At 36.5% G+C, this 25,132-nt stretch overlaps 1 protein-coding gene across 3 annotated transcripts in view; it reads left to right on the top strand.

Moving 5' to 3' along the window:
- The window catches only part of MAP2K4 (mitogen-activated protein kinase kinase 4), a 113,058-nt gene that overhangs the window by 26,430 nt on the left and 61,496 nt on the right, over positions 1–25,132 (top strand). For 2 of the 3 annotated variants that reach the window (XM_081028571.1, XM_081028570.1), the window contains one exon: positions 7,027–7,129. In XM_081028571.1, the coding sequence (XP_080884697.1) occupies positions 7,027–7,129 (103 nt within the window). Of the gene's footprint in view, positions 1–4,569; positions 4,606–7,026; positions 7,130–25,132 lie in introns of all 3 variants that reach the window. The other variant, XM_081028569.1, reaches the window with a different exon arrangement.

Below are 25,132 nucleotides of genomic sequence, written 5' to 3'. Positions count from 1 at the left end.
CCATCTTAACACAGGCTGTTCAAAATGTGTTAAAAGCGGCTGTTGGCATATTTACTTTGTTTTCTAAACTCAGAACATAGACCAGTTTCCAGAATGCTTAGCTGCCTAGATGATGAATAAGTGTTTTATTTTTTGATGGGAGTTCAAAGTTCTAAGTGAGATTTATGAATTTTTGGAAATTGCTCACGTATCAAAGGCTCGAGGACGGACATGGCAATGTAACATTCGCTGTTAGTAGCTCATTTAATGCTTGGAATGCCTGAGATTGCAAGACTAGGACAGATCTGACAAAGCTTCCCATTTCTTCTAATTCCAAGTCTAACATCCTTCCTCTCTTATTCTCTTGAACTTATGAAATGAATTAGGGCACTCATCACTTAATAATTTCAGCAGAAAAGGGAATGAAAGTAAGTTCTTGTCTTCCACTTCATTTCCTCATTTCTGAAATTGTTTGAATATAAAGTTGCATAGTTGGAATTGTGTGTTCCTCATTTCATAACTAGTGATTACAAACAATTAAAAAAGTTATTCTGGATTCTCTTTCTGTTTTGAAAACGAGGTACTAAGAATTAGAGCCAAGGGAGAAATGAGAATTGAAGGCAGTCCTTTATGCTCTGAGTACCTGTAGGTCACTCACCAGTATCTTTGAAGGGGTTACATGAGTGACTTGCTTTGTACTTCAAGTTCTCTCTTTTCCCTCCATTTCGTTCTAGGGAATTCCCTGTAGTGGCAGTGGGGGTTCCTTAAGAGGGAGTGATTCTGATTGCCTCTTTTTTTTTAAATTAAAGTTTATTGGGTGACAATGATTAGTAAAGTTACATAGGTTTCAGGTGTACAATTCTGTAATACATCATCTATATATCACATTGTGTGTTCACCACCCAGAGTCAGTTCTCTTTCCATCACCATATATTTGATCCCCTTACCTTCATTTACTACCCCCCTACCCCCTTACCCTCTGGAAACCACTAAACTATTGTCTGTGTCTATGAGTTTTTGTTTCTTCATTTGTTTTTCTTGTTCTTTTATTGTTTTCAGTTTTATACACCACTTATCAGTGAAATCATATGGTTTTCAACTTTTTCTGTCTGACTTATTTCGTTCAGCATAATAATCTCAAGATTCATCCATGTTGTCTCAAATGATACTATTTCATCTTTTCTTATGGCAAAATAGTATTCCGTTGTGTTTATATACCACAACTTCTTTATCCATTCATCTGTCGAAGGGTATTTTGGTTGTTTCCATGTCTTGGTCACTGTAAATAAAGCTGCAATGAACATTGGAGCACACGTGTCTTTATGTATAAATGTTTTCAGAATTTTGGGTAGATACGCAGGAGAGGGTTTGCTGGGTCATATGGTAATTCTATTCTTAATTTTCTGAGGACCCTCCACACTGCCTTCCATAGTGGCTACTCTGCTTGCCTTTAGATTGTTCCTACCTACTGCCTTTGGCCTGTGAGTAGTGGTGTAAAAGAGCAACTGATTTTTGGGATTCTGTTTGTTAGTGGTAGTCCTGCTGCTCTCCCTTGAGCTCGCTCCCATGGCTGCATTTAGCTAGTAGGTCTAGTGGGGTCAGGTAAGCTCAGCTGGGGTGGCTGGGACTTCTGGATCTCTCGCTCCATATGGTCCTTCGTCATCAAGGAAGCTGGACTGAAATGCTTTATGCTCAGACTCTGTAGCTTTCCACTAGGGTGAAAGTAGAAGCCACAAGGCCTCATGCGGCTTAGCTTTGGAAGTCATTAAACATCCTTCTGCTGTATTCTCCGGTCAAAGCGAGCCCCAAAGCCAGCCCAGCTTCAAGAGGTGGGGAGAGAGGGCAGCAAAGTTACATTGAAAAGTGGTAAGGACACAGGGACCTTTGACTCCTTGGTGGCTGTTTTTGTAACAATCTACCGTATAACCCACAGTGATCTATTACTATTGTATTAAAAATGCCATCCTCTAGAGGCAGCTGTTACATAGCACAGGTCTCTCGGTGATCTTCACTGCCATCAACAATAAGGGCTTCGCTATTATTGTTTCAAGTTTGGTGTTGAAGATATGTAGATTCCATTCTTACAGGCTGGGTGGGAGGATTCTGGCTCTCGCATTCTAACCATACGGGTAACAAAAGCCCACTCGGTTGTATGAGAGGGTAGTGCAATGTTGATTAAAAAACAATCTACTAATTCTAATTCCATAAGTATTTGTTGAACTGTTATTTTGTTCTAGTTACCTGTTACAGCTGATTTGCAGAGCTCAAAGATAAATCAAGATAGTTAAACATTTAGAACAGAAAATTGTTCACAATTTGATGATGGGAACAGCCTTGCAGAGGATGGGAGAGGGTTGCAAGATGGACTAGTGTAAACAGTATCCCTCTGAGGACAGACTGGTTTTGATGTTTTTGACAACTATAAATAATACTTCTTCTTAGTGAATAATGAGGAAATGACACCTTTTCCTCATCTGGAAGGTGAAGGAGAGATGCTTTTGGTGGCGGACGTCCTCGTCCATATTTGAGCGGTGGACTCTCAGCTGCCCTTGTGGGTCTTTGGCCAAGGTTGAACTTGATCAACTCATGAGCCAGCTTCGCTGATTGTACAAAGTGATGTTAAAGGTTTGTGTTGCTTGAGAAGATAGTGGAGGGAGAATATTCACGGCTCTTTTTCATCTTGCTGAAGGCTAAATAAAGCTGAAAGATGTCTTCCTTCCAACTTCAATATTTTGTGAGCCTGTGAGTTGCTCTGTGCTCAGAATTACAGTAAAAGATATTCCTGGGCCTTAGTCAGTGGATATGCTCGGACACATTCTTGTTCTTCAGAATCATTGTTCTGAGTATTCTTAAAGGTCCCATGCTTGGGGATGCTTCTCATGAGAACTCTGAGGAAGAAATTGTGTTAGATGATGTGGACAAAGCTGTTGAAATCATAGCGGGTGTTCGGGGAGAGCTTCAGGGGTGGTGTGGAGATGGGTCCCCTGAGTCCTTGGCCTGCCTGAGTGGGGCGTAGGCTGCTGAGCACCTAGGCCAGCCTCCGGGCCAGCTGTGAGTCTTGTGTTCCCAGGGTCTTGAACAGATGTCCTCATTTACTCTCTGAGCCACAACATGGAAAATGTAGGCAGTATCGCCCTGAAGGATATAGCAGTGCTTTGGAAACGCGGCGGGATGAGGACAGGTACTGGTTTTCTCATCAGTCAGGGTGCTTTGTTGCAAACAACAGAAACTTATTCTAGCTAAGTTGACCTGCACTTGAGTTGTCTGGGGCTGTCCATGTCACATTTATTCCCAGGTCAATAAACATTTGAAAGCATTTTCTATGTCAGGCACTGAACTTGGGTTTTAAATTTACAAAGACAGTATTTTCTCATAGGGGAGAAAACCTCTCCTGCCATATAAATAATTTAAGAAGATTGATCATGCCTGGTTTCTGCCCTGTTGTAGATAAAGAGGAGGGTTGTTTATCTCTGTTGATTGGCTAGGAATTGGTTGTTTGGTGTCAGCCTCACCAAAGGAGGAATTATAATCACAAATTTATAATCTTTCTTGATTGATTACTTTAAACCCTGTTGTACAAAGATTTTAATTCCTGTTAGCGTCTAACAATCTGCATAGGTCAGCTATGATATCATTTCTTTCCTTACACCCTTTGCTCCCTATGGAAGTTGTGCGGGCTTTTGAAAAAAGTCCATATCGATCTACATTTTATTTGTAGTTTTGTCATTAAAGTTATCTGACTGCATAGTGACAGGTTGCCTTTAGGGTTTAGTTTTGGGAGCCCTTGAGAAAGACCAGTCCTAAAGAGGTTCTTAGAGAAAGTTAATTGGAGGAGAGATGTTTAAAAAACAAAACAAACAAACGGCTCGTGCCTACAGATCAACAACAGCTAGCCAGAAATGTGCCCTCGAAAGCACTGTAAAAGTCGCCTCTTTCTACCCCTTCCCTGAATCTCACTTTTCGGTGACTTTCTGGGGTGTTTCTTGTCGTCCTCCAGACTGCCTTGTGAGCTCACGTTAAACTGACCATCATTTGGAGAGTTGGGGTACACTGCTGAGAACAGGCCGTGTAGCTGGATCTTACCCTAAACCTCCTGGCACCAGTTTTAGGCTCTGAGTCATCTTTGCTTACAGAGGCTTTTAAGTTTTATAGAATTATTTAGTATATTTTATTAGTGAAAGATCAGACTACAGTACTTGGGTAGTTTTCAAGGTAGTTGCAGATATTTCTGAAATGTAGAGTGGGTTTAAATCTAATTTATGGAAGTTAAGTCACATTCTGTTACACACGTGCGTTTTTGTTTTTGCAGTAAATGTCCTTTAAAGACCACAGTTTATTTTTGTTTAAATGTGAATGTAATGCTGAAACGGAATCTTTGTGTGTTTTATATATAAATATTTGTTTTCAATAAAACAGTGTGAGTAAGTTTTTATTGTAGTAATAGATTTTATTTGCCTGCAGAGATTAGCTACTGTCCCTTCAAATTGGGCTTTTGTAGAAATGGCCGATTTGGGTGTTTTTCTTTGGATAGTTTTCACAATGATTCTTTGTTCACTTACTGTCCTGCATTTGATCTTACTCTTTTATCAGTTTTTCACCATATACAGATCATGGATGATGTACCGGGTAGGTGTTCAGCATTTGATTTGGGGAGTTTGTGGGCATTGTGCTTATTCAAATTAATGATTACAAAAGTCCTTAACTTAATTTTGCCATATAAAGTAACATTCATAGGTTCCAGGGATTAGGATCTGGTATCTTTGGGGGCCACTATTTAGTCTGCTACAGTCTGCCTTCTGGCCCACAAATATTCACATCTATCCCACATGCAAAATACATTCACCCTTCTCCAATATCCCTAAATTCTTAACTCGTAGCATCAGGTCAAATCCAGATCTCACGTAGACATCATCAGCTCAGCAGTTCCAAGTCTCATCACCAAAGTCATCTCGATCAGGTATGTGGGCGAGACTATGAGTGTGATCCGTTTGACACAAAATTCCTTTCTCTCTCTGAACCTAGAAACAAGAAGACAAGTTATCTGTCTGCTTCCAAAATGCAATGGTGGGTTAGGCATTGGATAAAATCGAAGGGAGAATAGGAGACAACTGAAGGAAGAAAGGAATTAGCAGTCCCAAGCAATTTCAGAATCCAGCAGGGAAAATTCCATTAGGTTTCAAGGCCTGGGAATAATCCTCTGCCTTTAAATATTTCTGAAGACAAAGTTCCAAGAAATAGAAGAGTACATTCATTTAAAAAATTTTCCTGTATATTGCTGAACCTCTCACCAGAAAAGTTACATCAATTTACTTTTCTACCAACAATGTATGAGTATTGTACTAGTGATTATTTTATCTAGTCATTTTGATTAACATGTTATCATTAAAAAATATATATATGTATAAAATAAAACCTCTAAACTTTGCCAATTTCACATGAAGAAAAATATTAACTGTTTTTAGTGATGGTGCCTTTCATAATTCTTTAATTTTGCTTTACTGTTCATACCCTTCCTAGTTTTTCTATTTTTCTTGATTTGTGTGATATCTTTATTTAGCGTTCCTGATTTTATAAGGATTTTCCCAATTTGAATTAAAATTTTTGCATTTTAATTTCTTAAAGTTTTTTTGGTAATATACAGAATTTGCTTTTTTAATACAGCAAAATATGCCATTTTTCAGAGTACCTTTTGCATGTTTAATTTGAATGTCCTTGCTCTGCTTGTTGTCAAACAAAAATCACTTTAAAGTAAATTCTTGGTGCCTGAAAGGCAAATTAAGTGGAAAAATCATGCTGTATTATGCTTATTTCTGAAAACGATGGGTCTGGCCTTGGGAATTCACATAATGCTGTAGAAAGGCCACCCCTGGGAGCGGATCCAGGAGCCACATCTGTGCTCTTGCCCTGCAGTCTCCTCCAACGAGTATGGCACACTCAGACTCTCAAACCTCACCGAAAATGCTAGGCAGAGCAGCGTGAGCCCTGTAATAAGTCTTTTGAATCCACTCAGGTGGGAAAGTGTTTGGGTTGCAGAGATGTTGTTTGAGAAGGTAGAACATGTATAATAAATGGTGAAGAGAGAATGCTGGAAAAAATATCCCTAATATGTATGTGAAACCAAGATGTGCTTAGAAATGCTTAAAAACCCAAGTCTGTTACAAAGTTTCTATATACTAGAATCCTAAAGAAATGATTTGTAAGATTTATTGATATAGAAAGAAGTTTGGTCAGTCAGTAAAGCATGTTATAAAACAGTATTGTGGTGTGATTTTAATTGTAGAGAAAAAAAATATTGTCTGTATCTATGTATAGAAAATAGTCTGCAATAGATGATTAGTTTGGGGTAGCTGGATTTATAAGTTTATATAAATATATTTTAAAAACCCAATATATTTTATAGGTGTATGTGTAATATATATTTTTGTTTTATCTGTTCTGAATTTTCTGGCTTTTTTATAATGGACATGTTTGGTTTGTATAATATAAAATATGGATACCTTCTCCCTCCGCACTCCAAAGAAATTGCTCCAAATAAATGATTATTTGGAATATCCATGCTATTAATTTGAAATTCACTCTACCATGATATTTTTTAGCCCATATGGTTGCAAATGCTTTAGATTCTTCAGTCAGTTGTTTCTATTACATTTGAGGCAAAACTATTTTTATTAAACTAAGACATTAAAGTATAACAACAGCAAGGCAGAATTTAGTATTTTCCAATATTTCTGTTGAGGTAAATGATTTTTATAGTGGTATTTTCATTTGCAAAAATGTTAGCATCTCTGAACCATATAAACTTGAAGCACTGAGCATTGTTTTCTGTTTCACTGGAACATAATGAATAATTTATGAATAGTAATAACTTTAGATCATATTATTTACTTTTTCTTAATTCTGAGAAATTTTTTGTTGCCTTTCATAATGTTATATTAACTATATGTTAAAGCCAATTTTTCTGCCTTTTGGTGTGAATTTCTTATGCCCTCAGAATAGTACCTGTTTTATAGTACTTGAAACTTTTACTTTTTATTTGTTATTTCTTAGGTAAACGCAAAGCACTGAAGTTGAATTTTGCAAATCCACCTTTCAAATCTACAGCAAGGTTTACTCTGAATCCCAATCCTACAGGAGTTCAAAACCCACACATGTGAGTATTTCTGGTAATCAAATAAAGGCTCAACTCAAGCAAAGGTTTTAAAGTTACGGTATTTTGTGAATTTTTTTCAAGGTGAGGGGTTGGTATTTCTATTATTTTAATGGGCCATTTGAAATATTTTTGTTTGAACTTAAATAGAAAGGTATTGGTGCTGTAGTCGGAAGTAGGTAAACATAATATACCTTTTTACAGTTTACTTGAAGGGAAAAAAATTGCTAAAGATCCAGATATATTTATATCTTTTTAATTTCCCTCTCACTGAACTGAGAATATTGTTTATACCTTTCCTTCTGGATTTCCAGTTAAATTGTAAGTGATATTTAGGAAACTTAACTCTCTCCTGTAGATCTGCACAAACCATCCCCACTGACTAGGTGACAGAATAGATTCCCATTCTTAATAAACTGAATTCCTGAGAGATTTCCATGTCATAGTAAATTGAAAAAAATGTATATATGTTAGTGTATAGGCGTCAGTGAATGTTTTAAAAATTTGTTCCCTGAATATTTTTATTAAAAATAGAAATGATGTTATAATGTCTCACTGAAAGTATTAGAAACATGTTAGTTAATTTAAAATAATGCCTCCAGAATAATATTTTACAGAAACCTTTGAGTCAAAGTGATATATTAATTAATAACGTCCTTTCTCCCCCCCAAAAAACTACCATGAACAGGGTCAAAAGGAGTGGTTTTCACATTTATATTCATGTCCACACAGATAAGTTTCACCTAGTTCTGGTATTGAGAATTATAAAGCAAGTGGTAGAAAGTGTGATTAAAAAACAAACTGTCAGAATACATCAGTTTATAGTGTTTTCTCAACAATTTGTATTCACACTTTATTATTAGACTACAGATATGTTTATTCTTCCCAAAGAGACACATTTATTGCTATTTTCTTTTCATTTGATGTTAGATATGCATTGTATTTGGAAAAAGTAACAGATTGGTGGAAGGATGCGTAGCTTACAGTAGGAGCGTCGAAAATATTTTATTTTGAAAATAACAGTGTCTAGAAGGGAGTAATGACTATATGTGTGGATCTGCTTTTAATACTTTCACCTATAACCTTGAAGGGAGTGAAAGATAATTTAGATGAAAACTGAAGTAACAGTTTATTTGACTGGAAATGGTGTCTGTCAGTTTTATTACACTGGTAGTTATCACGAGATTTCTTGTCAGAGCTCAGCCTAGAGTCTCAGCCTTTTTAGCTTCTCTGAAACATCAAATGGGGCTATGGTACTGAGGAAGGAAACTCTTAGTACTTGTTAGAGCTCCAGCAGTAAGGAAACACTCTTTGAAGGACCTCCTTCCTCCTTTCCTAGAACTTTTAGTGACAGCTAGTACAAAACTAATTCTTGAACATAGACCATTTCTATTATCTTGGTTGCCAGCTGAACCGTATATTTGAAGTCTAAGAAACAAAGGATGTGCAGTAATTGCTACACTTAACAGATTTTTCTTCTTTTTAAGCCCCCCCCCCCCACTGCTGCCCCTGCTAAGAAAGACAACCTGACTCATATTTAGAACTGGAAAATCATTCCCATATATTTATACCCTCATCCCTCAAGAGTTTTTTCATGTATAGGAGGTTCGTGAACAATTTTTTAAAAAATGAACAGTAAACAGGGTGAAAAAAAGCCTTTTCTAAAATTTGAGTCAATCAGTTTTTTTTTTTTAAATCCACTTCATAATAATCCTGTAACCAGCTAGGTTTCTTATCCTTTGTCTCTTCTCAGCATGTGCTGGAAGTTTGAAACGACAAGTCATAGGCATTTTTACTGTTTGATAGAATCTTTAAAATTTGATTCTGGTCTGTAGAATTTTAGACCCAGACTTTGTTTGAATTTTATTGTTGTGTTGGTTTATTATCTGGATGAGGAATAGCAACTACCTACATAGATATTGGTCAAAGGCAGTTGTTTCATAACTTAGGGTGGCCTGTCTCCTCTGTTTTTCCACCCACTTCCATTAACCTTGAATTGTATACTGTCAGGCACTAAACCCACTGTTGTTCACTGTTGAGGACACGTAGTTTGCAATTAGAAAATAAAACTTGCAGCTTGTGGGGGCTTGGAAAAAGATATCTCTGTGCTATTATGTGTTTACGTCTTCTAAAAGACAAGACGAAATATAAGCAACTAATGAAGTTAAAATATGTCCCAGGAACCAGTTTCAGATCATCTGGCATTTGATGTCTCCTGGCTGCAGGATTCTGTGAAAGAACCAAAAAAAATAAAAAATAAAAAATTAAGACTGTGCCCTTATTTTCTGAGAACCAACAATTTAAATAAATTCCAAGAAATGACAGTTGACTACAGCAATTCAAGAAGTAAGGCATAAGGTAATACAGATTGAATGTCCAATGAATGGTGCAAGGAGGGGGTGAGATCACTTTATATAAACAACTTGGTGAAAAGTTTCACAAAGGAACAAGATTTGAATTGGGTTTGGGAAGACAGGTAGAGAACAGATAAGTGGAGAGAACAGATAGGTGGAGAATGGCATTGTGGTGAGTGTAAGTACAAGGTAAGTTTTGGGTACAATGTGCAAATCTATGTAATTGTAGCGTAGATGTTACTTGTATGTATTACCTATTTCTATCGCTCACTGGAAACTTTTAGCATTTTTTTTTTAAATTCTTGGTGGTCTATAATTATATAAGGATATGCTGAGATTTGGATCATCTTTTCTGTGTACTGGATAAATTGTTTTAGTTTGAAGACTCATGTACTGTGTTTCCCCCAAAATAAGACCTAGCCGGACAATCAGCTATAATGTGTTTTTTGGAGCAAAAATTAATGTGAGACCGGGCATTATGTTATATTATATCAGGTATTATATTATATTATACCCGGTCTTATATTTTATTACATAAGACCCGGTCTTATTTTTACTATTTTACTATTTACTTATTTTACTATAAGACCGGGTCTTATATTAATTTTTGTTTCAAAAGATGCATTAGAGCTGATTGTCCGGCTAGGTCGTATTTTTTTGGGAAACACAGTATCTGTTTCTGAGAAAATTTCTGCTGGTTTTCTTTTGACAGACTCCTTCATGTTTTTCCTATTTCTCTTCCTGAAATGTGTGTTTTTTGGGCGTTGAATTCAAGTCCCTGGGTCTTTGAATTTTCTATTCATGTTTTTCATCTCTTTGTTTTCTTGTTCTCTATCTTACGAGATTTCCTTTATTTTTTGAACCTTCGATGGAATATTCTATTTTGACAATTCATTTTAATTTCTACAAATGGATTGTGGCTTTTTCTTAGTATCCTATTCTTAATTTATGGATATAAAATCTGGAATTTTGAAGTTCTTTTCTATCCTCTAGGTAAACTGTTTCCTCAAAGGTCAGTTTTTCTTTTATCCTTGTCTTTCTCCTTTGTGTTAGCATTTTTCCACATGTCTTATAATTCTTGGTTATCCATTGATTGTTGAGGATGAGGAAATTAGAAAGCTGATTGGAAGCTCTGGTTATTGATTTTCAACTGGTGAGCTAGACTTTACTTTTCTTTAAATGTTTTGAGAGCTGGCTGTCAGGCCATGAATATTCTAGATGCCAGAATGAATAGGGTCAACATATACCCCGGGAGGCCTATTTCTCTCCAAAGACTATGCTTATTTTCTTTAGAGACTTGCTCTTTTTTGGGGGGGGAGGCAAGGGTGGAGAGGAAAGGAAGAACTGACTAGACCTTTTTTCTAGAAAGAGTTTTAATTAACTCATCTGTTTCTAGGACTTCATACCTTCCAACTATGGATTTTCTCTAAGATTCTGTTGGGACCATTATTTATCTCTCATCTCTGCTGCATGCTTCCCTCCCACCATGTGTTATGGGCTGTAGTTTTTTCTATTACTGTTTTTTTTTTAAACCCCTTATTATGGAAAGTTGTAAATATATTCCAAACTAGAGAGTGGTAGATGAATCTGTATATATTTATCAGTCAGCTTTAGCAGCTTCAGCAGTTAATGTAGCTAATATTGTTTTTATCTATTCCGCCATCCCCCCCACCCCTTAGTTTTAACCCAGCCTCAGACATATTATTCTATTTTTTACTATTTCAGGATGTATTTCTAAAAGACAAGGACTTTTTAAAAACATAATCACAATACCATTATTACATCTAATAGAATAAATGATTCTTTAATATCACCAAATAAGTATATAACCTCACCTTTTTTTTTTAATAGTTTGAAGCAGGACCTAAACAAGGTGCTGCATTGCAGCCGATTGATTAATCTTTGAAACAAAAGAGTCTCTTCTTGTGGAGTTGATCAGTTTTGCTTTGTCTACCCATTTTTACCTGTTTTCAGGCATTCAGAAATTTGTTTAAATCTCTCAGTTTCTTTCCTTAAAAAAAAAAAAAAAAGATCATTCTTTTCCAGTAAGTCCTTCGAAAGTGAGGAGAGAACCTGAACAGGAAACCCTGAGTTTGGATTATCATTGGTTAAAATTATAAACATTTCCAACATATAAAAAAATGAGTGTTATAATAATAGAGACTCCTATAGCTACTATCTAGATGTAGCAGATGTTAACATTTTGCCCTTTGGCTCTTTAAATGAAAGATTAAGCTGTAAAACTAAAAAGTACAAGGAAAATGTGTGGCTACCTTTTAAATTTCCATCTTGATTGGCCTGTTCTAGGCACTGTAAGTCTTTTTAATACACCAGGGGTATTATAACTGTGATAGGCTTGCGCTAAAACCATGTTCTGTATATAAATTTGACATGGACAGAAGTAGGTATTCTGTTATAGTCTGTGCTCTCATGCTGAACAGTGTGTGAATGCTCTCTGTACTGAATCATTTAGGATCCTCCAAATGCAATTGTTATTGTGAAAGAACAGCCCTTTTATCTTCACAACATATCAGAATCATACAAGAAGAAACACTAACTTAAAAGCTAACATTGGAAATAAATAATGGTGTGTACAGATCCATTTTGTAGCTTAAGCTAAACATTTTGGAGCCCTATGTTCTAAGTTTAAGGGAATGTCTTTGTTGCGACCAAGAGGTCTTTAGTGTCTCATTTGTCTTCATTACATTTGAGCAGAAAAAGGCTCAGTCGTGTTAGAGAACATCTAGGAAGTAGTTTTAAAGCATTTTAAATTCCCGCAGTTAATCATTAGTACCCTTAAGTCCATGATGAGCCTACTCAGTAGAGCTTTATCTTAAAACTAGAACAGTAATTATAAAATTTCAAGGCATTTACTCCTGGTTAAATTGTGAAAACTTTACCTTTTAAACTTTGCTCTCTCAGATTAATAGTTTTAGTCAGTTTTGGAATCCTGATTTCTGTCCTAGCATCATCACTGTCTCTGTGACCTTGAGTGTGTCACTTAACTCTGATCTCAATTCAGGCCTTGAATTAGAATAGTGACTTTCATTATTTTATATGGTGAATAATTAGAAGAGAGAGTTGGGGGGAGGGGAGAGAGAGGGAGAGACAGAGAGAGAGACAGAGAATGCGGATTGATCCAGTTTTGCACTACTTTTTAAAAATAAAATCTCATGCACAAGCCTGATGAGCTAAGTGTTGTGGGGTGGGAGAAGGCTCTATATTATTACCTGCCTTCATTCCCCAGAATAATCCCTGGGACATCTCTGGTTAATTCCTAAGAGTGAAAACCACTAGTATACATGAGCTTAAAAGGTTTTCATCTCTGAAAAAAATTTTGTTTGTTTGATTTTGTTTGTTTGTTTTTAGTTTCAGGTGTACAAAACAATGTACTAGTTAGACATTTACACCCCTTACAGTGATAGCCCCCCCAATCTACTACCTGTCTGACATTGTATATATCTGTTACAATTCCATTGACTATGTTCCCTATGCTGTACTACACATCCCGTGAGTCTCTCTCTCTCTATATATATATGTGTTGAATTATACTTGACATTCAATATTATTCAACTTCAGCTTCAGGTGTGTAGCGCAGTGGTCATGCATCTACACAGGCCATAGGGAAGTGTCCTCCCTAATAAGACAAGTGCCCATTTGGTACCCTACATAATCTTTACAACATTATTGATTATATTCCTCAAACTGTGTTTCATATCGCTGTGGCTATATTGTGATTACTAATTTATGCTGGATAATCCCTTTTGCTTCTTTCCCATCCCCTCTCCTATCTAGCAACCATCAGATTTTTAGCAACCATCAGGTTTTTCTCCCCTATATCTCTGAGTCTATTTCTGTTTTGTTTGTTCATTTATTCTGTTCTGTAGATTCCACATATAAGTGATATCATATGGTATTTGTCTTTTTCCATCTGACTTATTTCACTTAGCGTACTATTCTCTAGGTCCATCCATTTCATTGCAAATAGTAAGATTTCATTCTTCTTTATGGCTGAGTAATACTCCACTGTATAATTGTACCACAGTTTCTTTATTCAGTCATCTATTGATGGGCATTTCGGTTGTTTCCATGTCTTGGCTATTGTGAATAGTGCTGCAGTAAACATAGGGTTGCATATATTTTTTCGAATTAGTATTTTGGATTTCTTTGGACAGATACCCAGGACTGGAATTGCTGGGTCATATGATAGTTCGATTTTCAATTTTTTGAGGTACCTCCAAACTGTTTTCCATAGTGGCTATACCAGTCTGCAATCCCACCGACAGTGCAGGAGGGTTCCCTTTTCTCCACATCTTGGCCAGCACTTGTTGTTTGTTGATTTATTGGTGATAGTCATTCTGACAGGTGTGAGGTGATAGCTCATTGTGGTTTTTATTTGCATTTCTCCAATGATTAGTGACATTGAGCATTTTTTCATATGTCTGTTGACCATCTGTATGTCCTCTAGAAAAATGTCTCTTATGTCCTCTGCCCATTTTTTAATTGTGTTGTTTTTTTTTTGGTGCTGAGTTGTATGTTTTTTATAAATTTTGGATATTAACCCCTTATCAGATATATCATTAGCAAATATCTTTTCCCATTCAGTAGGTTGTCTTTTTGTTTTATTAATGGTTTCCTTTGCTTTGAAAAAACTTTTTAGTTTGATGTAATCCCACATGTTTATTTTTTCTTTTGCTTCTTTTGCCTGGGGGATATATCAGTAAAAATATTACTAAGGGTAATGTCTGCAAATTTACTTCATATAATTTCCTCTAGGAGTTTTATGGTTTTTCAGGTCTTGCATTTAAGTCTTTAATCCATTTTGAATTTATTTTTGTATATGGTGTAAGAAGGTGGTCCCGCTTCACTTTTTTGCATGTATCTGTCCAGGTGTCCCAGCACCATTTATTGAATAGACTGTTTTTACCCCACTGTAAATTCTTGCTTCCTTTGTTATGGATTAAATGATCAGATAGCCATGGTCATTTCTGGGCTCTCTATTCTGTCCCATTGATCTGTGTGTCTTTTTATGCCAATACCATGTTGTTTTGATTACTATAGTCCTGTAGTATGCTTTGACGTCAGTCATCTCCGAAAATTTTTGATGCAATTGCAGTAATTTGGAATTTTGGAATTGCAGTAATTTCAATAGTGGAGTACTTTTACAAAATGGCAGTAATGGTAGAGATATATATAGGTACAAATTACTACCCCCCCCCAAAAAAAACACCAACGGTGTTAAATTCTGTGGGGTAATCTTTTTATTTTTTGTTACAGTTGATGTACTGCTGCAAACTTTTTTTATTGTGGCAAAACATACGTAACGTAAAATTTACCATCTTAACCATTTCTGAGTGTACAGCTCAGTGACAGTAAATATTGTTGTGCATCCGTCACTACCATCTATCTCCAGAAGTCTTTCATTTCTCAGACTGAAACTCTGTACCCCTTAAACACTAACTCCCCATTCCGCTTTCCACCAGCCTCTGGCAGCCACCATTCTACTTCATTCTGCTTCATGGCTGTTGAATGCCTATATTGCTCTCCCGGTTTTGATTCCCTGCTTCTGGGATATCATGTTTTCTTTTTTTCCTTTTTTTGTTCCCCCAGTTTCCCCATACATTTTTGGGGAGTATATTTTCTAACAGTGTTCTGAGATAAGTGTTTTTTCTTAGTAAGGTTTTTGTATCTTTGCATGTCTAAAAATGCCTTTATCTACCCTCCTAATAGATTAATAGTTTTATTCGCTGTAAAATTTTTGCATAGAAATTTTTCTTCTGCATTTTGAAGGCATTGCTCCAATGTTTTCAGTGTTCCAGGGTTACTGTTAAAAAGCCATATGCCATTGTGATTCCTGAACTTTGGAATGTGACCTGTTTTTTCTTTCGTTTGTTGATGATTGTAGGGTTTTGTCTTTTTTCTCAGTGTATCTTCTTTGGTTTCCTTTTCCTTTTCTTTTCTTTCCTTCCTTTCTTCTTTTCTTCCACTGAGTTCTTGGTGGACTTTTTTTATTTAGAAACCACTACCTTTCATTCTAGGATAAATGATTTATTTTTCTTTTATTCTTTTGATTTTCTCTTCTCTAGTAGCTCTCCTACTGGAACTCAGCTTTAGGTTTTGGACATCTTAGTTTGAATCCCTATTTTTCTTAACTGTTTTCTCCCATCATCTTTATATGTATTTTTACTTTTTTGTTCTTGTCGTTGGTTGACCTTTGTTGTTGTCTCTCTCTCTCTCTCTCTCTCTCTCTCTCTCTCTCTCTCTCTCTCTGTCTCTCTCTCTGTCTCTCTCTCTCTGTCTGTCTCTCTCTCTCTCTCTCTCTCTCTCTCTCTCTCTCACACACACACACACACACACACACACACACACACCCCAGAAAGTTGATTGGAATCTTTGGGATTTGACTGATAAGGCTTTGTGGGATTCACAGGTGAAGGGGAGGGCTTTGGATGATCCCCAAATGTCAGTGTCTGGAGTCTTTTCCTCTTTTTCTCTTGGGCAAATCTTTGTTTTGTTCCTCCCAAAGGGGATAAAAACGTGTCTCTCTTAATGGTGGGAAGTGAGTTAGATTGGGTTGCTGAGAAGGCATATGTGTCCGACTGCTACCGTTCTGCAGTAGATCAGAGGAGACCAGGCATATTTCTATTGTGTATTTCTATTTCTATTGGGCTTTTACTTAATCCACCATTCCACCTTTCTTCTCTCTGCCTGGTAGTAGTTTCTCCAGATAATACAGCCCTGGGTCACCAGCTGAGGCGGAAGAAGGATGGTCAGTTGGTTGGGGGAATCTAGGAATTTAGTTGCTCCTTATGTAGACGTTTAGTACTGCCCCTGGCTTTAAGCCCCACCCTTCATCCTTAACTGATGCTTCCCATTCTTGAACTTTTCTGGATTTCTGTAGTATAAATCAATTTATTCCTTAACTGATGCTTCCCATTCTTGAACTTTTCTGGATTTCTATTGTATAAATCAATTTATTCTTTTGGTATTCCCTTTTGCATGGAGTTTTTAGTTTCACCTTTCTCTACCTTGCTAAATCTCTTACTGCTTGTCCATTTACTTTTGACTTTCCAAAAATATGTTGCTATTTTCATCCAATGTGGTTTTTCCTCGTCTCTTTTACATCATGAGTTTATATATTTAAAAAATCCTTTTCTGTGTTTTTCATTGGTGTTTCAGAGGTGAGGGGACACTAATGCATGTTTATATGAACATCTCTTCATTAAATGGGATTTTAAAATAAAGCTTCTTGACATAAGAATTATGTCAAGCATTCTTTGCTTGTGTTGTAACTGATCCAAATATTTGTTTCTTAATTTAGAGATTTAAAAAAAGAAATGGACATGAATTAAATTCATATGAGGGAATGGTGATGGATTCTGAATGAAAGAGAAAGAAATAGGAAACGTCATGGTATTGTTCCAAATATTTAAATCCTAGGCAAGTCATAAACACACAATCACTACAAAGAGTAATGGGGCAAAAAAGAGTAATGCATAATATTAAGGAGCTAGGAAAAGAACAGCAAATGAAATCCAAAGTAAGTAGAAAAAAGGAAATAATAAAGATAAGAGCAGAAATCAATGAAATAGAACATGGACAAATAGTAGAGAAAAATCAACAAGTTCAAAAGGTGTTCTTGGAAAGATCAATAAAAGTGATGAGTCCCTGGATGTCTAGTCAAGATGGCACAGTAGGTACATGGTATGCTTACTTTCTCTCACAACCACATCAAAATTACAACTAAACTACGAAACGACCGTCATTGAGAATCACCTGAAATCTTGTAGAACCAAAGCCCTACAACTAAGGACTTGCGGAAGAAGCCACCTTGAGACTGGTAAGGGGCAGAGATGTGGAATGGGCTGGTCCCACCCTCATGTGTGGTCATTAAAAAATTGGGAGAGATATTTTGGCTGCAGAGGTCCACCCAGAGGAGTAAGGAGTCCCAGCCCCTTCCCACCCCAGAGTTCCAGTGCCAGGGAGAGAAGACCCATTATTTCTGGCTGTGAAAACCAGCAAAGATTGTAACTGAGTTAGATGAAGGGCAGCTGGAGTCCCAGGTGCTTCTCTTAAAGGGGCTGCATGGACTTACCCACCAATGGAATCATTGGCTCTGAGCTCCAGCACTGGGGCAGCAGCTAGAGAGGCGACAGAGACATACAGTACAGAACTGAGTTGTCTGGCGTCAGCACGGTGGCTGGAGGGGCAGCTTTCTGCTGAACAGAGCTGCTGGTAGAGGCCATTGTTTCTCTTTTGAGCCCTTCCCCTTCCCCGTGTGCAGATACAGGTGGCCGCCATATCTTGAGTCTCCATCCAGCTGGATAATGCCCTTCATTTTCCACGCCCTGATGATTCAAGACCCTGTCCTGCCAGTCCTCACAACCAGTGAGCCCAAGCGTCAGTTCCTCCTATTGACATACAAAGAGCAACCAAGGCTCAACTACAAGAGGAGGGCACACAGCCCACACAGGGACACACCTGGAGTGCACAGGTCAAGTGACCAGGAACACTGCGCCGCTGAGCCCCACAGCACACCTACTGCATAAGGCCACTCTACTAAGACCTGGAGATAAAGCAGCTCTACCTAATACATAGAAACATACATAGGAGGCAGCCAAAATGGAAAGACAAAGAAAGATGTCCTAAGTAAAAGAACAAAGTAAAGCTCCAGAAAAAGAACTAAACAAAAGGGAGACAAGTAATCTATGAGGTGCAGAGTTTCAAACATTGGTCATAAGCATGCTCAGTGATCTCAGGGAGAACTTCAACAAAGAGATAGGAAACATAAAAATGGAGATAAGAAACAAAAAAAAGAACCAATCAGAAATAAAGAATATAGTAATGGAAATGAAGAATACATTACAGGGAATCAACAGATTAGGTGAAGCAAGGGATCAAATCAGCAATTTAGAAGATAAGGTAGCAGAAAACACCCAGTCAGAAGAGCAAAAAGAAAACAGAATCCAAAAAATAGAGGGGAGTTTAAGGGGCCTCTGGGACAACCTTAAGCATACCAACATTTACATTATAGTGGTATCAGAAGGAGAAGAGAGAAAGCAAGGGATTGAGAATCTATTTGAAGAAACAATGGCTGAAAACATCCCTAACCTAGAAAAGGAAATAGATGTATAAGCCCAGGAAGCACAGAGAGTCCCAAACAAGGTGAACCCAAAGAGGCCGACACTAAGACACATCATCATTGAAATGCCAGAAGTTAAAGACTAAGAGAGAATCTTAAAAGCTGCAAGAAGAAAGCAGTTAGTTATGTACAATGGAGCTCCCATAAGACTATCAATTGATTTCTCACTAGAAACTTTTCAGGCCAGAAGGGATTGGCACAAAATATTCAATGTGATGAAAAGCAAGGACCTGCAACTAAGATTACTGTACCCAGCAAAGCTATCATTTAGAATCGAAGGACATATAAAGAGCTTCCCAGACAAGAAAAAGCTAAAGGAGTTCATCACCACCAAACCAGTATTACAAGGAATCTTAGAGGGACTTCTTTAAGAGGAAAAAAATATACAAATGAATAATAAAATGGCAGCTACATACCTATCAACAATAACTTTCAAGGTAAATGTATTAAATGCTCCAATCAAAAGAGGCGAGCAGAATGGATAAGAAAACAAGATCCTTACATATGCTGCTTACTGGAGACTCACTTTAGATGGAAAGACACACATAGACTGAAAGTAAAGGGATAGAAAAATATATTTCATGAAATTGGAAACAAACAAAAGCTAGGTTAGCAACACTTATACCTGACAAAATAGACTTCAAAACAAAAGCTATAACAAGAGACCAAGAAGGACCCAGTAATCCCACCTCTGGGTATTTATCCAAACAAACCTAAAATGCTACTTAGAGGGGACGTGCTCATCCATGTGTTCATTGCAACGTTCATTTACAGTAGCCAAGATATGAAGACAACCTTGGTGTTCCTAAATGGATGAATGGATAAAGAAGAAGTGGTACATATATATGCAATGAAATATAACTCAGCCATAAAAAAGAGCAAAACCTTGCCATCTGTGACAACATGGATGGACCTATAGGGTATTTTGATGAGTGTAGTAAGTCACACAGTAAAAGACAAATATCATGATTTCACTTATAAGTGGAATCTAACAAACAAAATAAACGAAACAGAAACAAACTCATACATACAGAGAACATTTTGATGGTTGCCAGATGGGAGGGTGTTGGGGTAGGTGAAAGGTGGAAGGAATCAAGAAGTACAAATTGGTTGTTGCAAAATAGTCATGGGGATGTAAAGTATAGGGAATATAATCAATAGTATGGCGAAAACTGTATTGTGCCAGGTAGGTACTAGTCAGGGTGATCACTTCCTACATTATGTAAATGTCTAACTATTATGTTGTACACCTGAAACTAATATAAGATAATACTGAATTTGACTCTAGTTGAAAAATTAAAAGGGGGGGATGATAAAGAAGAATAAGAGGTTCAAAGTTCCAGATATAAAATGAATAAGTATTGGGGATGTAATATACAGCACAGGGAATATTGTCAATAATATTTTAATAGCGTGGTACAGTGTCAGATTTTTGCTGGACTTATGGTGATCTTTCTTTAGCACAGGGGAATATTCTCAATAATGTGATAATAACTCTGTGTAGTGCCAGGTGGGTACTGTTGCATAGCTGATGTACACCTGAAACTAGTGTAATATTGTATGTTAGCTATATTTTTATAAAAATCTTTTTAAAAAAGTGATGAACCCCTAACAGGATAGATGAGAAATAAAAGAGGATGCCGAAGTTATTGTCAGGAATGAAAGAGGGGATAGCAATACGGATCCCACAAATAATAAAAGCATAATAAGGAAATAAATAACTTTATGCCAAGAAATTCAGTAACCTGAATGATATAGACAGATTCCTCGAAAGACATAATCAAAACTGAAAAAGAAATGGAAAATCTGAATATCCCTATACGTGTTAAATAATTGAATTTGTGATTGAAAACTTTCATGCAAAGGAAACTTAGGGCCTCAGATGACTTTCCTGGTAAATTTTACAAACATTAAAAGAAATAAGACTAAGCTTCCACAAACCTTTTCAGAAAATAGAGGGGTAGGGTACATTTCCTAACTCATGAGCTAAGCATAACCCTGATATCAAAACTAGACAAGGGCATTATAAAAAGAGAGTACTACACACCAGTATCCTTTATGAACACACACTTGAAAATCCTCAACAAAATATTAGCAAATTGAATCCAGCAATAAATAGAAAAGATAATATACTATAACCAAAGGGCATACATCTTAATTGGGCATTTGAATATTTTTCAATATAATTTACTGTATTAATAAAATAAGGGAGAAAAATGATGTAATCATTTCAATAGATGCAGAAAAAGCATTTGACAACATGTACTGTCCATTCATTATAGAAATTCTCTTTAAAGCAGGAAAAGAGGAACTTCCTTAGCTTTTAAAAGGGTATCTATGAATAGCCTACAGCTAATGTCATAGTTCATGATGAAAAACTTAATGCTTTATCCATATAATTGGTAACAAGACAAGAATGTCTGCACTCATTAATTCTGTTCAGTATTATATCGGAGATCCTAGCCAGTGCAGTAAGGTAAGAAAAAGAATGAAAAGAAGCAAAACAGTAGTAAAACATGTATTTCCCCCTCCCAAATGATATGATTGTATATGTAGAAAATCTTTTAATTACTTTGCAAAACAACTAGAATTATTAAGCGACTTTGGCAAGGTCACAAGATACACGATTATTATTCCAAAATCAATTTAAAAAACTGTACCAAGAAAAACACAAAAAACAAGCCCACTTAGAAAATGAAATTGAAAACAAAATGATTATAGTAGCATGAAAAAGTGTAAGATACTTACAGATAAATTTAATAAAAAATGCATAAGACTTCTGTATTGAAAATCACAAAACATTGCTGAGAGAAACAAATTACCTAAATTCATGTATCAAGATGCCCTGCTTAAGGATTAGAAGCTACAATATTATTAGGATGGCTGTTCTTCCCACGTTTATCTACTGATTCAGTGTAATCCCAATGAAATCCCACCAAACTATTAAAAATATAAATTGACATATTGGTTCTCAAATTGATACAGAAGTTCCAAGGAACTAGAATAACCACAAGCAATTTTGTAAAAGAAGGAAGACTTGAACTATGTGATTTCAACGTTTACTGTAAAGGTAAAGCTATAATAATTAAGACTCTGTGGAAGGACATTGAGGATAGACTAATAGATCAATGGAATAAAATAGAAAGTCCAATAGACAAACACACATACAGTCATTGACTTTTGACCAGGGTGCCTATATGTTCTGTGGGGAAAAGGATAGACTTTTTTATGGTTATGAAGCAACTGTGTAAAAGTATGGGTCAGTACGATTCCTACTTCATTCTTCATACCAAATGCAAAAATTGAGGTGGATTATAGACCTAAAAACAAACATTCTATAAATCTTCTAAAATATCCAAATCAATTTGATCTGGCATAGGCAAAGATTTCTTTTGTGACAGGACATAGAAATAACCATTAAAAATGAAAAATCGAATGGCATCAAAATTTGAAATTTCTGCTCATCAAAAGTTTCTTAAGAAAGTAAACAAGCAAACTACACACTGGGAGAAAATATTCATAGTTTATATCTGACAAAGGACTTTAATATATATAATGAACTACAACACAAAACAAAACCCAATTAAAAATATGGATTAAAGACTTGAACAGGCATTTCACAAAAGAAGTATAGGAATGGGTTAAGTACATGAAAAACGTGCTTAACAACATTAGTAATTAGGGAAATGCAAATGAAAACCACAAAGATTTTTTGTAAAGGGAAAAACTCAGATTTTCTACTCATGTAGAAACCTACTGTGTGCTTCTTTCCTCAGACTGACAGGCCATAGATCAGAGTTTCCAACTACCCCTTCCTCAGGTTCCATTAATTTGCCAGAGGGGCTCACAGACATAAAAATTAGGGAAAGAATTTGGTCCAAGCTGGGTATGAGGTCTATTTTTAAACAACCACTTTTTTTTCTTTTTAACTTAGGATGTGGTGTGAAGTAGAGTTGGTCATATATCAGAGACATAAAATAGGTTGATTTCAGCATTATTTTTCTAACAAGCTTGTGTATTTATCAAAGCAGGTGGCAGGACGGGTGGGGGAATGACACAAAGACTGCATTTTCAAAACTGGCCTTACAAGTAACTTGCAAAGTTACTTAATAAAAGTGTGTCTGTATCTAAGGAAAAGTGTATCTTAAGGGAAACACTTCCTTAATGTTTACCAGTTTATTAAATGATGTGATAAAGGATACAGATGAGCAGCCAGTTGAAGAGATTCATAGGAAAGGTCTGGGAGGATCCCGAGCAGAGGAGCTTCTGTCCCTGTGGAATTGGGGTGCGTCATCCTCCTGGTGTGGATGTGTTTACCAGCCTGGAAGGTCTCTGAACACCTTTTGGGATTTTATGGAGGCTTCCTCACGGAGGCATGATCAATGATTAATTCTGTTTTCAGCCTCTCCCCCCTTTCTGGAGAATGTGGGGTGGGGCTGAAAATTCCAAGCTTCTAATCATGGCTTAGTCCTAGCAGTGACCAGCCCACATCCAGGAGCCACCCAGAATCTCCTTAAAACAAGAGATGCGACTAGTGCCCTTATCACTTAGGAAATCACAAGAGTTTAGGAGCCTTGTGCCAGGAGCCGGGGGCAGAGACCAATATACAGAGGGTGCCAAAAAAATGTATACACATTTTAAGAAAGGAAAAAACTATTAAAATTGTAATACTCAATACATACTGATAACAAAAGATGAATACAAGTCACATTCGACTTCTGCAATTACAAGAGGTGCTCAAAGCGGTTACCATCAGTGTCCAGATACTTCTGATTACGGCGAACTACTGCTTGAGCAACCTTGATCACAGTGTCCACTAATATGCATTTTTTTGGCACCCCTGGTGTGTGTGTGTGTGTGTGTGTGTGTGTGTGTGTTTTCTGTTAGCTCACACCATTACATATGCACCAGAATGGATCAAATTTAGAAGACTACACAGTAATTGGCAAATATATGGCGTAACTGGAATTCTCATATATTGTTGGGGAAGTAGAAAATGGTACAACCATTTTAGAAAATGCTGATAGTTTTTTATAAAATTAAACATACATCTACCCCATAACCCAGCAATTCTACTATGTCCTTGTAATTTACACAAGATGAAAATGTCCTTTCTTTATACAACAAAGACTTGCATATGAATGTTCGTAAACACTTGAAGAGTGGATAAACAAACTGTGGTGCAGTCGTCCCTCAGTATCCTCAGGAGATTGGTTCTAGGAACCCTGCAGACACCAAAATCTGGTGATGCTTAAGTCCTTTATATAAAATGGTGTAGTATTTGCATATAACCTACACACTTCCTCCCATATACTTTAAACCATCTCTAGATTACTTATAAAACCTAATACAATGGAAAATGCTATGTAAATAGTGCTATATTGTTTAGGGAATAATAACAAGAATAAAAAGTCTGTACATGTTCAGTACAGACGCAACTATTGTGGGCCTAACTACATAGTACATGTCAGCAACAGCATAGCTTTTTTATTTCCAAATATTTTCGGTATTTGGTTGGTTGAATTTGTGGATGAGGATCCCGCAGATACAGATGGCTGATTCCATATTACTCAATGAAATGGTCTTCAACAATAACAAAGAACAAAGTTCCGAAGCCTGCAATCACATTGATAAAGCCCCCGACATGCTGAGCAGAAGCCGGACACAGGAGACACATCGCTTGATTCTATCAGTGAAATTCTAAAGTATGCAAAACCAATCTAGTGTGATCAAAATCAAAACTTTTTGTCTCTGGAGGGGACTAAGAATGGCAAAAGAGGACTTTCCAAGGTGACAACATGTTCTGTATCCTGTTAGAGTTATGAGATATAAGGGTGTTTGCATTTGTTATCCAACTTTATAGTTATGATTTATGCATTTCAAGATATGAAAATACTTAAACTAAAAAAGCCAAAACAACAGCAATAAAAATTGTGGATAAATTATTTACTCTCACTGAACAGTCCTTGTGGTTTTTTTGTTCTTGTTCTCAAAGCACCTATGTGTTTTAACAATCACTTGACAAGTATATGAACACTGTGCTTTTATTGAACTTTACGTTAATGCTTGTAAAACAATGTTGGGACATTTGATTTTTGCTCACTTGGTTTCCCTTGTCATGATGTTTCAAACAAAAATTCTTAAAGAAATTCTTTGAGGATTAATCTAGAACATATGTTAAGTCACATCAGGTACGGTGTACCTACTACTAAGTAGTTGGAGTCCCCTAGAAAAAGTGTGGGTACATGTTGTTTTTACTGTCTTTTATTTAAAAAGGACATTCACTAGTCTCCCTGTCCCCCTCCCTCCGTCCCTGCCTCCCTTCCTCCATACCCCCTCCTTTCCCCATCTCAAAATGGCCCATAATCTTGCCACCCAGATAGTTTATATTACCCTTTAAAAAAATGAGTAATACATGCTTCTACTAAGAGAATTCAACTGATACAGAAAGTTATAAAATAAAAAGTAAGCTTCATGCACTTAATATTTCTTTCTGAAGATGAAACCCTG

Source organism: Rhinolophus hipposideros (assembly GCF_964194185.1).
Source record: "Rhinolophus hipposideros genome assembly, chromosome: 20".
Taxonomy (NCBI): Eukaryota; Metazoa; Chordata; class Mammalia; order Chiroptera; family Rhinolophidae; genus Rhinolophus; species Rhinolophus hipposideros.
This window is presented reverse-complemented; position numbering and strand designations above follow the sequence as displayed.